This window comes from Alexandromys fortis, unplaced genomic scaffold (genome assembly GCF_014885135.2).
Source record: "Alexandromys fortis isolate MF-2015 unplaced genomic scaffold, M_Fortis_MF-2015_v1.1 scaffold_22, whole genome shotgun sequence".
Classification (NCBI taxonomy): domain Eukaryota; kingdom Metazoa; phylum Chordata; class Mammalia; order Rodentia; family Cricetidae; genus Alexandromys; species Alexandromys fortis.
Window position 1 is genome coordinate 717398 of NW_026067900.1, and position 14732 is coordinate 732129.

At 48.1% G+C, this 14732-nt stretch overlaps 1 protein-coding gene across 3 annotated transcripts in view; it reads left to right on the forward strand.

The window, feature by feature from the left end:
• Ca12 (carbonic anhydrase 12) overlaps positions 1-14732 on the forward strand; it is a 55937-nt gene that overhangs the window by 32727 nt on the left and 8478 nt on the right. For all 3 annotated transcript variants that reach the window (XM_050125663.1, XM_050125681.1, XM_050125672.1), the window contains exons 3-8: positions 2848-3027; positions 4060-4205; positions 7306-7401; positions 8270-8333; positions 8594-8751; positions 9928-10054. In XM_050125663.1, the coding sequence (XP_049981620.1) occupies positions 2848-3027; positions 4060-4205; positions 7306-7401; positions 8270-8333; positions 8594-8751; positions 9928-10054 (771 nt within the window). The remainder of the gene's footprint in view (positions 1-2847; positions 3028-4059; positions 4206-7305; positions 7402-8269; positions 8334-8593; positions 8752-9927; positions 10055-14732) is intronic.

Consider the following 14732-nt stretch of genomic DNA (forward strand, 5'->3'; position numbering starts at 1 on the left):
CCTTGAGTTCTCGATCCTCTCGCCTCCACGCACACGTACTAGGATTACAGAGGACCAGTAGGATGGCTCAGTGGGTAAACGTGTTAACTGTGAAAGCCTGGGATCCCAAATTCAATTGCTGGGACCCGTGTAAAAAAACAAGATACGGTGACATACATCTATAATCCCAGCATTCCTATCCTGAGATGGGGGCAGAGGCAGGAGAATCTAATCTCCCCAGAAGCTCACAGGCCAGCTAACTGAAAGTATGCATGCACCTGTACACACACACACACACACACACACACACACACAGAGAGAGAGAGAGAGAGAGAGAGAGAGAGAGAGAGAGAGAGAGACAGACAGACAAGGAAGAAAGAAAGAGAGAGAGAGAGAGAGAGAAATAAAGAAAGGAAGGAAGGGGGAGAGGGAGAAGGGGAGAGAGGGAGGGATAGAGGGAGGGAGTAGGAAGCAGTACTGGGTTCTGGATAGGCTCCACCATAACTGGCTCCCACTCTTTTTTAAAGGGTAAAAAGCATGCGGGGGACTTCAAACGGGTAATCAAGTACCCTTAGAGAAATACACAGGAAACAGGTGGGAGAATTAGCAAGCGTGTGAGGACCTGCCATGTGCCAGGTGTTGTAGGAAATGGGATGAAGGAGACACTCCTCGCCTCTGAGGAGAATGTAGGAGAGAGGGGGAGGAAACAGATGCACAGAATCTCCCAGATAAACACCCCTAGAGAAGACACCAAAGCTTCATGATCCAAGCCAGGTAACTCTGGCATTAAGCCAAAGTCTAAATTTGGACAAATTGCTTCATCTCAGTATTTCATCTACAGAACACTTTCATCTTCTCCCCGTGGCTATGTCAAGGTTATAGATTCTAGAAGGGCCAAACTGCTAAAATAAATCCTGCTGCTGATGGTAAAAGAAGCAGGGGGGATGGGAAAGGCATTTTAGACCCTGATGCCACGAGGGCTTGTGACTGGTGCCAGTGACTAGCTTGCCGGTGGACAGAGGCCAGGACTGGGGAGGTGGTGTCTACACCCCAGACTGCTCAGGGACACCAGCATCCTGTACCTTCGCTCTTGAAGCTGGTTCCCATTGGGCATTTTATCACACACACTAGAGCTGCCTTGACATGAACGAGCCTCCGTGAGTCGTTCCAACTTGCCTGGTGCAGAGGGTGAAGCTGCTTAGTCCTGTAATCTTCATAAATATTGGATCTCAGGAGCCAGGAGGAACCTTCCAGAATACGGTATCCAATCCTGCCATTTCTACTAAGGTGGGAAACATGCCCTGGCTGTGGCCACTCACCAAGGCAGGGGGACAGGTGGTGGTGCAGGCGTGTTGCCTGGGCATTCCATGTTCCCGCTTCGCTTTCTGCTGAAGCCTAGGCCACACTGACTCTGTGTTTAACATGCTTGTTTCTCTTGCGCCCAAATGCCCAGTGTGGCTCTAACTATGACTGTGCAGGACACAATTTACACAATTTCCTTCTTATAGCCTCCCAAGGTCTCAGTTATTAGAGGGAAATTGTCTGCCAGTAGTCTGAAAATCCATTTAATCACCACGGAAGATAATCTTTTAAACGCAGAACTACATTCTTTCAAGATTTTTTCCCCGTGGGAGCAACGTAGTTTTCATTGGTTCTCAGGCTCCCTAATGCTGTGACCCTTTAATATAATTCTTCATGTCGTGGTGACCCCCAACCACAAAATTATTTTCATTGCTACTTCATAACCGCAATTTTGCTACTGTTACGAACTGTAACATAAATATCTGCGTTTTCTGATGGTCTTAGGTGACCACTGTGAAAGTGTGGTTCGACCCCTGGGGTCGCCAACCCCCAGGTTGAGAACCACTGGTTTATCTGAACATGGGATGGTTGTTTTCATTCACAGAGGAGTGGCTGCTAGCCAGTGTTTAGTAAGGAGTGTGAGCCCTGGATGGTTTCCACTCTAAGCCTGTTTCTCTTCACTGAGGACCTGTCAATTTTATCACAATAATTAGACTGTAGTCTTACCAGGCTTCCTTTCTGTTAAAACCCCGCTGTGCCCTGCTGTGCTTGTCTTCGTGATGCCAGGCCTATAATTATTCAATATTTTCCAAGCATTGTTTCTGGGTTGCATCCTGCACTCTAGATGTGGGTATCAGGAGTCTGAATCCGCAGGGTTTCCTATCAGGAACATCACACTGTGAACCTACCAGCCTCAGAGACCTACTTGAGCTATGATAGTCAGTTACCCACGGTGCATCCTGACACAGTTTGGCAGATTCATCAAATTTTCCCCCACGAGAATACCTGCTTGCATGTCCCTAGAGTATCCATCTTGGTGGCATCAAGACCTAGAGTCAATAGGTGGCATATATAGGTGCTCAACAAGCGGATGGTGAGTTGCAGGATGTCTCCAGTCTTCATGTAGGGAGGATATGTACTGCGTCAACATGGCAATAAAGTGGAGGTTGGGTGGGGGCCCTAGTTTCTGGCCTGGGCTAATCCAGTCTCTCGACCTCTACAGGACCTTTAACAGCAGAGGGTTCTGAGATGTTTGCTGGGCCCCGATTCTATAAGCGGGTATCTCCAGTTTTTAAACAGCTTACCTCTAAAACTAGGGCCGACCCTTCTCCCTCGTAGCGTTACAATGAGCAAAGAGGTCAAGTATTTCTTCTGACTCTCCCTAGTCTCAGATTACGTCCACATCTGAAGCCAAGGGACCAGTACGTATACTTGCCTTATGCAGAATGGTGTGGTTGCCTATGGAAAGACAAGGGAATAGAAAGGGGTTATTTTATAAGCAGAGATTAGACAGTAGGGAAAATTCCTGGTGGAAAACTAAGCTTCAGATTGGATCTCTCCTTCTAGGTGCTACTGGGGAAAAGAACTGGTCCAAGAAGTACCCATCATGTGGGGGCTTCCTACAGTCCCCAATAGACCTGCATAGCGACATCCTCCAGTATGATGCCAACCTCAAACCCCTACAGTTCCAAGGTTACAATGTATCTGCCGAAAAGCTGTTGAACCTGACCAATGATGGCCATTCTGGTAAGGGGGAGACCCCGAAAGGCAGATCTGAAGTCCTGTTGACTCCCTGGTCTGACTCTTGTGTCTGGCCGGGAAGGGCCCTCCCCCCTCCCCCCCTCCCCGGAGGCACTCAGGAGAAGGAACTAGGAGGAGGCTGTGGGGCATTCCTGGCCCACTGTCTTGTGTATGGGGGTGTGTGCTGCAAGTCCTGGCTCCAGTGATGCTTCTTGGCAGCACACTTCCAAATCCCATCTCTTGAGGAAGCGGGAGGGAAGAGATAGGTCTGATCCCATTGGTCCATTGACTAAGCTGCCAGGGTGAAACCAGCAATTCAGTGGGTGGACACTCAGGGTTTAGAGTCAGACAGACTGGGGTTGAATCCTGACTTTGACACACACACACACACACACACACACACACACACACACACACATGAGCCCAGGTTTAGGGTGAGTCTTTCCAACCAAGGAAATTTTCAGAAGAGTGCCCAGCAGCGTAGGATGTAGTTGATTCCAAATATTAATTTAGTTAACAACCAAGATTAGCCATCACAGGTACTAATGAGTCATCGGACGGGATAAGAGCTTTAACTTCCTTGTCATTTGGAAGAGAGATCCATTGATCTGTTTGGTGAACACGAGATATGGGGCACTTCAGTCTGTTGTACAGTAAATGCTTCTGAAATAGCAATTATCATTGGAATATGATTTTCCAACTTGGGAAGTTCTTCACTGATGGTTCTATTATCATAGGCAGGAATCTGATACATGAATAAGTAAAGAAACAGCCATCATCGGCATAGGTTGATACTTTCCAGGGAGATCCATGAAGGTGCTGCAGCCACTGGAGTTGCACTAGGGGAAGGAGGCCAGGGGCCACTGGAGTTGCACTAGGGGAAGGAGGCCAGGTCTCAGACCTGCAGGCATTATTGCTCTGGTCTACCCACTTGTACCTGTGTAGGGAGTTACCTGCCTGACTGCTTTCTAGCAGGGCTGGTCTGGCCAGGGTTCAGCTGGCCCAGGGCTCTGAAGGCTGCTCCTCCATTCTTCACAGTGAGACTGAATCTGAACTCGGACATGTATATCCAGGGCCCCCAGCCTCACCAATACAGGGCGGAGCAGCTGCACCTGCACTGGGGGAACCGTAACGACCCCCGTGGCTCTGAACACACCGTGAGTGGGAAGCATTTCGCCGCCGAGGTGAGTGAACAGCCAGTCTGGTAGAGAGTACCTGGTGCTGGTCCCCTCTCTGTGGCCACTGGGATAGAGCAACCTTCACAGTCTTTGTGGGCAGCACAGCAAAGTCTCACTGCCCTGTATTTAGCCAGGCGTCTTTGTCCCTTCCTTTGCTGGAGCATCCTGAGTTTGCCTGTTTCTTTTACTGTGGGATGCTGTTGAGAAGGCCAGCCTTGCTTGAGATGGCTTGGTGGATGCATGTGGCCCTTTTCTAGATGTACTCTGCTGTGTGCACATGAAGACCTCACAACTTGCCTGGCTGTTAATCATACCAGGCTCATTGCTCCCCCATGCTTCTCAGTCTTCATACATCACGCTGCTCACAAATGTCTTTCCCACATCCTCCTTCCTCTTCTTAGTCATGAATTGTACTTGGAATATGAGGAGGACACGTATTCAGGACCGCTCTTATAGTTTGCCACAGATTAAGGGGTGACTGGCACTAAGATGCGCAGGGCATCGCTATGAGCGGAGGTTCTCTGAAACTGGTTTGGGATATGGGCACAGCACTGTGTCACGTTGCCTTGAGAGTCTAATCCAAAGTACCAAAGGGAAAGAGAAGGGAGGCAGAATGTTCTTGCTGTCTCACAGGCATGGGATGGGCTGGGATGATGAGGGGTCTTGCATCCTTCCACTCCAAGCTCTGAGTTGGGGATGTGGCTCTGATGGTCTCTAGGGAAATAGGAAGAGATAAATGGTCAGCCAGCAGACCCCACGCTAAATAATGGTACAACCATCCTCTCCTCTGTTCACAACTGCTGAACTGCTTAACGTCTCAGCCTAATTATAGGTCTCTTACAAGTGTGGAGGAGATACGATTCTGGCCCAATAAAACGGTAGGACTGGAGGCGCACGGATTTCAGAGCAAACCCTTCCTTCCCCGGAGCTCAGGAACTGCAATTTCTTGCAAGCTAATTGCAATGTTGAGGCTTCTGCTTCTCCCTGGGAGAATAAAGTGGCAGCTAGGATGTAGGTTTGGAGAGTTTACACATTTAAAAATATTTCCACGGTGCTAGAGAGATGGCTCAGCAATTAAGACATCGTACTACTCTTAACGAAGGACCTGAGTTTCGTTTCCAGAACCCATTTTGGAAAGCTCACCACTGCTTATAACTCTACCTTCAGTGGTTCTGATGCCTTCTTCTGGCCTCCTCAGATACCGTATTCACATGTGCACGTGTGCACGCACACACACAAATCTTTTTAGCATTTGAGACAAAATTTTGCTATGTAGTCCTTTGACTATGTAGCCCTCACTGGCCTGGACCTTACTTTGTAGACCAGGCTGGCCTTGAACTCACCAAAACCCTCCTGTTTCTGCCTTTGAAATGCTGGGATTGAAGGCATGCCCCACCATGTCTAGCTAAAATAAAAATAAAATCTTAAAAAAATTTACTAATTATTATATCCTCTGCTCTTAAGCTAATCATCAGACAAAGCCTGGTAAAAATAGGTCATAATTGCTAATATGAGAGAAAAAGCATCAGGACGAGCCTAGCCGGAGGACTCTCCGGAGAGAATCTCTTTGAAGTAGTGGTTCTATTGGGTGGGGACTACAGAAGATTCTTTCTGAAGCCCTCACCAGGGAATGCCTATAGACATAGAATAGCTTTTAACCTACTTTTTAAATTAGTCTGAAAATGGTCAGATCTGAAGCAGACTGTGGGCAAAGGTCAAGCAATAATGATCTTGGGTAATTTAGACAAACAGATATCAACTCTGCTTCCCCATCCTAAGATGGTGTGGGCCGTCGTTCATGGGGAAAGATGGCGAAGCAAGGGCTCCTAAGGAAGCCTTAGCAGAAGACTTACAAGAAATAACACGACAGTCAGATGTGGTGGTGCAAGCCTGTAACCTAGCACTCAAGAGGCTGAGTTAGGAGGCTTTCAAGCCCAAGGCTGACGTAAGCTATACAAGTAAGACTCTCCCCACCACCCCCAAATGACCCTGGTCCTATTCCCTCACACTTCACAACCATCTGTAACTCCAACCAGTGCTCTCTTCTGACTTCCTCCGGAGCCAGGCATGCGCATGGTACACAGATATACACGCAGGCAAAACATCCATACACATAAAAAAATAAAATGGAATGAAAAAACAGCAAAAGGGCTATGTAATGACATTAGAAATAGACCTTATGCCAAATTCCTTTTTAAAAGGGAGATAACAAATGAATAGGAAAAAAGGAATCGAGATAAAGATTTCCACACGCAATAGTCAAGGGCACAGAATAGAAGGCATGCATTTTGCATTTAGAGCTGTCCACTAGAAAGTTTTCAGATGGCTGGTGAGACTATCTTTAGGATTAAAAGTCAGATTAAGCAGGATTTATAATAACCAGGGTCATAATATGTGCCTTGTACACTCTCTAAATTTAGGATTTCTCAAAAACTTCTTTACCTTAGTAATTAACTTCTGGCCTGATTAAAAACTCCACCACTTAAAATTTTATTTTGAGAAGATAAAAGTCTATATGTGTGGGATGTCATTTTGCTTCACAGGCTCTGAAAATCTGACCGGGAAAGCAGCTGGTAAAGCCATGCTGCGATTCTGTTTGCCCGAGGGATAAACACCAGGGGTTTGTGCATTATCAATCACGATGAAGTTGTAGCCGGCAGCTGGTTTTCTGCCCCACCCCTACTGCTTCCGGATGTCAAACGACAGGAGACTGCTTGGAGAGAGAGAGAGAGAGAGAGAGAGAGAGAGAGAGAGAGAGCGAGAGAGGAAGAGTTCCAAAGTACCAACATCTTCTCATGGTTAATATAAAAACTCATTCATTCATTCATTCATTCATCAATCCATTCATGCCTATTATAACTCTGCTACTTTCAGGTGCCTTATCAGACTCTAGGAAGCCAGTAGACAGGATGTGCCCTGGTTTACAGGTTGGAGAGGACTGGGGAAAGGGGAAAACTGGGGACAGATGCTAAGGGTGAAGGATCGTTTCTTTTGGAGGAGAGGAGAGATAGATGCTGATCTTTCTGTTTGGATTCAAGTCTTCCTCAGAAACAAAGGTTCCTGTGAGTCACTTGCCCCCTCCTGGGCCCCTTCTCTCCTATTGCAGCTGCATATTGTCCATTACAACTCAGATCTGTACCCTGACTTCAGCGCCGCTAGCGACAAGTCAGAAGGCCTCGCTGTCCTTGCCGTTCTCATCGAGGTATGCGGTTCAAAGGGTTTCTCATGTGAAGTCTGGACCAGGCATGTGTGCTGTGCACAGCAGTCGGTGGTGAGCTGCTCCTGGATGACCCTGCATTGCCTCTAGAGCAGGGCCGTTCCTCAGAAGGCTCCTTCTCTCTTTTCTCAGAGGAAGACTTCTGTATCTAGGCAGCTGAGACAGACATGGCTTTTGTGACATTAAAAATATGAGCCCCGTTTCCAGTCTTGTTGCACGGTCTGAGGTCGCATGGCTGGGGAGGGCCTGTGGGGTACAGAGATCCTTATGCTGCGCCCTTAGATGTGCCCATCACTGATTTAACACCTAGCATCCAAACTCCGTTCTGGAATGAATGATTTAATATTGGGAAACAAGAATAGCGCCTGTGTGGTGGTGTATGCCTGTAATCCTAGCAGGATGGAGGCTGAGACATATCAAGATTTTATCTCAAAAACTGGGGGGCAGGGGTGGGGAATGATCAACTGGCCTGGCTTTCCCCCAGTGAGGCAACATGTTCCCATTTCCCAAAGTGTTTGCTTGCTTGCTTACTTACTTTTGCGAACTCAAAGCTCCCTTAAGTTTCAGGTTAAATAGACTAATGTAGTCTTTGGCCTTATAGCAGACAACCAGGAACACACCCTATGTACTGTGATACTCAAACCTGGTGTCTTCAGTTGAAAACTAGGTATCATTTGATGCCAAGGTCAAGACCGCCATACTAACTCTCAACCATTTGGTGATGGGTCAGAATTTTCTTCGTGAGACAGATCCTCAGGGAAGGCCTCCAGCCAGCCCTCTGATGGCCACTGTCGATGTGGGCTGAGCCTATCTTACTCTGCCCCAGCTCAACCTTTCCTGGTCTCTGTTGCAGATAGGTGCCATCAATCCATCATATGACAAGATCTTCAGTCATCTTCAACATGTTAAGTACAAAGGTGAGGGGTTCTTGGCTACTTCTCATTCGCGGTTACACAGGACGTGGTCACACCTGTGTCACCTTAAGAATAGCAACGGGGTAAGGGATGGGAGCATTGAAAACAGCAGGTCGCTGGGCAGTGTTGTGACACTGGCCGGGTGGCCCAGGTAAGAGCATACTCTCTATGCCTGAATGTGAGTATTTAAGCTTGGTTACTATGCGTATGCCTCTCCTATCAGGAGGTAGACTGGTACCCTCACTCTCAATATGTCTCTCCAGGCCAACAAGTGCGCATCCCAGGCTTCAACATTGAAGAACTTCTGCCTAAGAGCCCTGACGAGTACTACCGTTATGTAGGGTCCCTGACTACACCTCCGTGCTACCCTACTGTGCTCTGGACAGTTTTCCGAAATCCTGTGCAGATTTCCCAGGATCAGGTAACAAGCCAGAGACTGTACAGCATCTTGTTCCCTGCCGCAAGCTGTTCTAATCAATGACTTGATTTCCTCTGAGTTCACTAGCAGCTCTTCAGAACCTCTCCAGTGACCTGCCACTGAACTGCTGCAGAAATTACAGACTAAGCCCTAAGAGGAGTTAAACATCAAGCTGGGGAAATGGACATACCTCCTGCAGTTCTTTAAAGAGAGCTGCAAAGCTGAGTTTGCAAGCATAGTCCTCAGTGGCTAGGTGGCATTTGCTGTCCAGGTGGGAGAGTCTGGCTCTTTGGTGGGGTAAAGTTCGTAGCCCGATAACACATGGGCCCTGGGATTGCGGGGGCGAGGGAGTCACAGGTCTTAGAGCTCACGATCCAGAAGTGAAAGTTACAGAGCCGTGTCATTAGCAACCACTCAGGCTGGAGTCAGGGTCAGAAGTTCTCAGGATCACCTGATTCCTGAGATGAGTCACTGCGCATCCTGCTACCCCACAGCCTGAAGGCACGCAGGGGAACAGTGTAGAGAAGGCCAATGACACAATGACAACCCCCACCCCGTCGCTCTAGCCAGCCCTCACTGTCAAACTCCTGCTCTGTACCACAAGCTTCTGAACGGAGAAACCTCGGCAAATGGCATCTGGTGGGTGGACGGGAGAGGGGATGAGCTGAATCAGAGGTGAACTGTGTGGGGAAGCAGTCACAGCCGAACCCAGAAGCTGCCATGGAAACGGGTTGGATCGTCTTCGTGGGGGTGTGCAAATGCCAGGGAGCCAGCAGTCAGAACACCAGGGGGCCTCCTCCCTCTGTCTTTTATTCTGATTTGATAATTAAAAAAGAAAGAAAAAAAAAGAAAAAACAAGCCCAGCCCCCTTTAAGAGTTCAGATCATGAAAGGAATGTGGTCTTGGTGAGAGGTTAAGGAGTCCTTCTCTTGAGCTTTCCCTTCCTCGGGGGCAGATTCTGTGGTCATTGGGATCCTTGACAGCAGGAAGGACCCAGTCCAATTGAGCAGAAGCTAGCTAGAGAGACCCCCAAGATGGAGCAATCTTCTCTGACTTTCCCACTGCTTTCAAGTACTTCCTGCCAAGCACTTCATGAGCTGATTCCTGAGGCTTCTCCCCAGGAGGTCAGGCCAGCGAGCATCCTCTGCTCATGAGACCCGTTTCCGTTTTTCCCCTCAGCTGCTGGCTTTGGAGACAGCTCTGTATTTCACACACATGGACGACCCTTCCCCCAGAGAAATGGTCAACAACTTCCGGCAGGTCCAGAAGTTTGACGAGAGGCTGGTGTATATCTCCTTCCGACAAGGTGAGGAAGATACTGCGGGAGGGGGAGGTAGCAGTGTACCCTCAGGAGACTGGCTGAGAGTCCCCTGACTGCCAACAAATCAGAACACGTCTAGGAACGTTGGTGCGGGGGCTACTGTGGTCTCCCTTCTGTGTTCTCTGCTTCCTCAAGTCCTTGCAGAGGAGCACAGGACTTTGAGGCACATGGACGGAAGCCCTTACATCACCCACCAGTGGTGGTGAGATGTCCTCCGGGACTTCTCTGCTCTGAAGAATGATTCCTTATCCTAAGACACATGGAATCTTTTACACGAGGAGAGACTTCAACTTCCCACCTTAGACTCCCTCAGCATAAAGGGCTACATACGCCCTGCCCTAGGCTGAAGGAAGTGATTACATACTACAAGCATCCATGCTTCTTTGTAAGGTCAAGGGTATAACCCATGTTCGTGGCCACATCTGCTCAAAGTCTAACGTAGCAGGGTCCATTAGCAAGAAAGCACCCTGATTCAGCTTTTTTTTTTTTTTGTCTAATCTTGGAACTTATATAAACACCAGCAAACACATTCCAAGCTGGATAAAGCTGAAGAGTTTGGTGGATTCCAGCTGCGAAGAACTCGTTATTTCTTCTACGTCTATAACTGTGATGACTAGGAGAAAGTTCCACTTGCTCGGTGCCTCCATCGGCACACTTAGTGGTGATGGGGATGAGGAGAGCTCTTGCCATCCACACCCATCTTCACACCTCCGAGGGAACTTTCTCACCACACCTTCCTGGGCTTTGCCAAGTCTGGGGATATTCTGACAGAAGCAGCGCAGATCTGCGGAAGTGCTCCCGTCATTTCCGTATGTCACACACAGCTCAGTAGTGTCGGGGGCTCATACGTTAAAGCATATATGTAAGCCCACCTGTTAGAGGAGCCATGCCCCTCATCTTAGCTCAGGCTTTTTGTTGTTGCTGGTCCTTTGCTATATGAGGTTATGCTTGTCACCTGCCCTGTTGAGTCACCAGCAAATGAAGACTGTGGTTCTAAGCCAGAAGGCATTAGAGATCTGCCCTTCTGAATTGACACCCCCCACCCCCATGGCCAGCATTGTGTCTGTAGACTGTCTCTGTGGGTTATGCTCAGGCCCCGGGGGTTTGTGCCTTGTGTTCTCTCCAGGTATCGCTCAGTTACGGTCATTGCCCTTCTCTTCAGTTTCTGAGTCTGAAATACAATCTGGGAACAGGGTGGTCCCCCCCATGACCTGAGAATGGGTAAGACAGGGACAACCCACCTGTTTTCTGGTGAATGATTTGAGTTCCTGGGATCTTTTCATTCTCTCCCCATTATGGGCACAGCATCCTCCTTCCCTAGTCTTCTAGGTGGACTATGTAGTATGTAGAGACGAACCTTTGTTCTCAGTTCTCAGTGTTTTCAAGACAAGGTCTCCTATATTTCAGGCTACCTCGCAACCCACTATGTAGGTCTAGGATGGCCTTGACTTTATGGTTCTCCTGCCTCAGCCTCTCAAGGGGTGGAAGTTATAGACATGAGGCATCATACTCTGTGTAGAACTATTTCGATTCCTAAATTCAAAGGCCTAGAGATGAGGACCATAGTCCACACATATCAGGCGAAATATTGCTTATGGTCCAAGGGCTGTGAGAGCCGCTCTCTGAGCTAGTCTGTATATGTACCTGGAAAGAGGGTAACGGATACTTTCCCTGGAGTCAGGAGACCTGGGTTCAAGGCATTGCTGCCTCGTGTTCTCCTGGCTCTATGATGTGGACAAAGCACACCCTTCTTGGGCCTTGGCTTCCTTGTCCACAGGGTGGCAGGGACCTGCTCTGACATCCTTTCCGTGCCCACGTGCTGTGATTCAGAATGGATACTAACCACTGTCGATGCTCACTTTGCATTGCAGGGTCAGTGTGTGGGGGCAGTTACAAAGGATCAGAAGAAACCGTGCAGGAATTTGATTATGACAACTAAAAGTAATCCCCACTTATACCGATGGACTGTGGCACTGGTGCTAATTAGCCGTCGTCTTAGATGGGCTCAGGCCTAAGTAGCTGCTTGTAGACCGGACCATACAGGCAGCTTTGTAGCTGAGCGCCTTGGTAGATCCTGCAAGTCTGGCTGGAGTAGATTGAGCAGGCTCTAGACAGAAGCTTGAAGCCTAATCCCTGGCTTAGGACATCAGGATCAAAGCCCAAAGGCAGCTTTGCCACAGCCCCTCCCGCATGGCTTGGTCAGAGATGCTGCTTCCATGAGGCAAGGCTCAGCTTTCTCCTTGGAGAACCTGCAGCAGTTCAAGGGAAAATTGTTCACTTAGACACTGATTATAGAAACTTCGCCAAAGCACTCCCTTTCCTCATACTCCAAAACACAGGCAGCAAACAAGGCAAGATGAAGAAGCAGCCCCTAGAAGGCTCAGTTCTTACCCTCCTCTGCCCACAGGTACCTGAATCCACAAGGGCCACTCACAGCCCCTCTGGAGCAGGTCTGGCTAACATGAAGTTTCAGGTTTGGAGCGTGAGTCTGTCTGACCACACGACTCCTGAGTGTTTTGGGTTCAGTTCTTTGCAGACTCTTCCATGGAAGCCCACTTATATTTAGGGTCTGTTTTATGCAGTTTTCTTTGGAAGTTAATGAGAGCTAAGGAATCCAAGTAGAGATAATCTCTAGGAAACAAACTGCAAGGGCGAGCGCACTGTGTGTGTGCACGCGCGTATGCACGTGTGTACATGTGTGTTCTGAGATTTAATTAAATTGAAACAAATAGGATTGAACCATTTAATTGCTATTTTCCTAGAACATGCTTACAAAAGACACACAGAATGTGCCTCTTTCTGTAAGGGATTTGTATTTTAGCTACAAAGTAGCCCTAGAGTGGGGTTTCTCCACCCTGACCCTAATGGCACATGGGGCAGGATAATTCTCATCGTAGGAGCCTCCCTGTGCCCTGTAGCATTAACAGATGTCTCTTATCCTTACCTATTAGATGCTGGTAGCATGTTCCCACTTGTGACATTGAAAAAATATCTCTAGACATTGCCCAGTTCTCTAGGGGAGATGAAGCAAAATGGCCCCATTGAGAACTACTATCCCAGGGCATGGTCAATGACTTTGTAGGCTTAGGAATGGTTTTCTCCCCTTTAGTACAGGATTCTAAAGTTGAATATCACATGTGCTGATCTTTATTTTTTAAATTAAAATTTTATTTTTATTTTATATGTATATAGATATTTTGTCTGCATGTATGTCTGTATACCATGTGCATGCCTGGTGCCCTGGGAGATCAGAATAGGGTGTTGGACTCCACCCTACAGAATAGGGACTGTAGTTACAGACAGTTGTGAGTCACTACTTTCTATACTGTGGGTGTTGGGAATCGAACCCAACTCCTCTGGAAAATCAACTAGTGTTCTTAGCCATGGAGCCGTCTAGTCTTTACTGTATTATGTCATGAAAACCTGAGTCTTGTGATGCTGATCCCAAACAAATTCAAGAGGAACCTTGTTCCCATAGCCCTTTAGAACCTCAATAAGTATCCTTCTTACATAATTGAGCAAGGCTATGAGAAGTAGCAAGAGAGAGACTTGGTCAAGTCAACCACTAAGTGAGAAAGCCCTTGTCCCCTTCCATCTGTATGAGGCTTTCTCATCTGGTGTCGTTTTGATGACCTAACAGTTCTACTCCAGATGGAAGGCTGCAGGTCCTGTAGGGGCTCTGAAAAGTGGACCCTTTCCAAGGAAGGCTTGGGCCTGCCCTCAAGGTGGGGTGCTAGAGAGAAAAGTCACCTGAAGCCAGCTCAGGTTTCCTGAGGGCCAGGTACCCTGAGCAAGAATGCTAGAAAGAGCGTGGGCCAGCGCCCAGAAGTGAGTCAATTTCTTCCCAGTCAAAGGCACCAACTCTAGTCCAAATGGTGGTGGATAGTAAGGCCAGGGTCTAGCAAACCTGAATACCTAATATTGGCTAGCTCCCCTCAAGTATATTAGGGGCAGGGAAACTGGAGAGGCACAACGAGGCCACAAAGTTTCCATAATCATGTCTTTAGTGGGCTGCTCCGAGGAACTGCATGCGCTCACCATGGATCTAGAGCCAGCTGAGGGGCATTCAGATGTGTGAGTGTGCTGCACTATTGAGCTTGCTGGACGCAGACGGGGAGGGCTCTAACCAATGGCCATTTGCAGAGTGATATAACTTGAGCCTGCTTATCCCAGAGAGATCCGCACAGCTTTAGAAAAACTTGCAAAAGAGAGAAATTTTACCCAGCTAAGATGGCTAATTAATTTTTTGGGGACTAGAACTTTATGTTCCGTGGTTATTGACCTTGTGTTTCTTCAAGTTTCTATTTATAAATAAAGCTATTAGACGGAAGAGTATCATCCGTTCTTCCAAGGCATCCAATGAGAAACCAGAGAAGTTCCTACCTTCCGATGCCTAGACCTGGATCAGGGGTCTGAACTGTCAGCAGCAAACATTAATGTGCTAAGAAGTGAAGTTCCAGTCCCCTCAGCACACCGCGTTTCCCCAGCACGGCCCTAGCTGTGCACTGCGGGGACAGGAAAACAAACCAACAAACAAGCAAACACTCCCCTGAGCATTCCGTCTTCCTGACAACAAGCCCCTGACACGGAGCAGGCTGAGTTCAGGAGTAACAGCTGGGAAGGGACCAGGCATAAGGCTGGACCCATTCCTGATGAGGCCCCT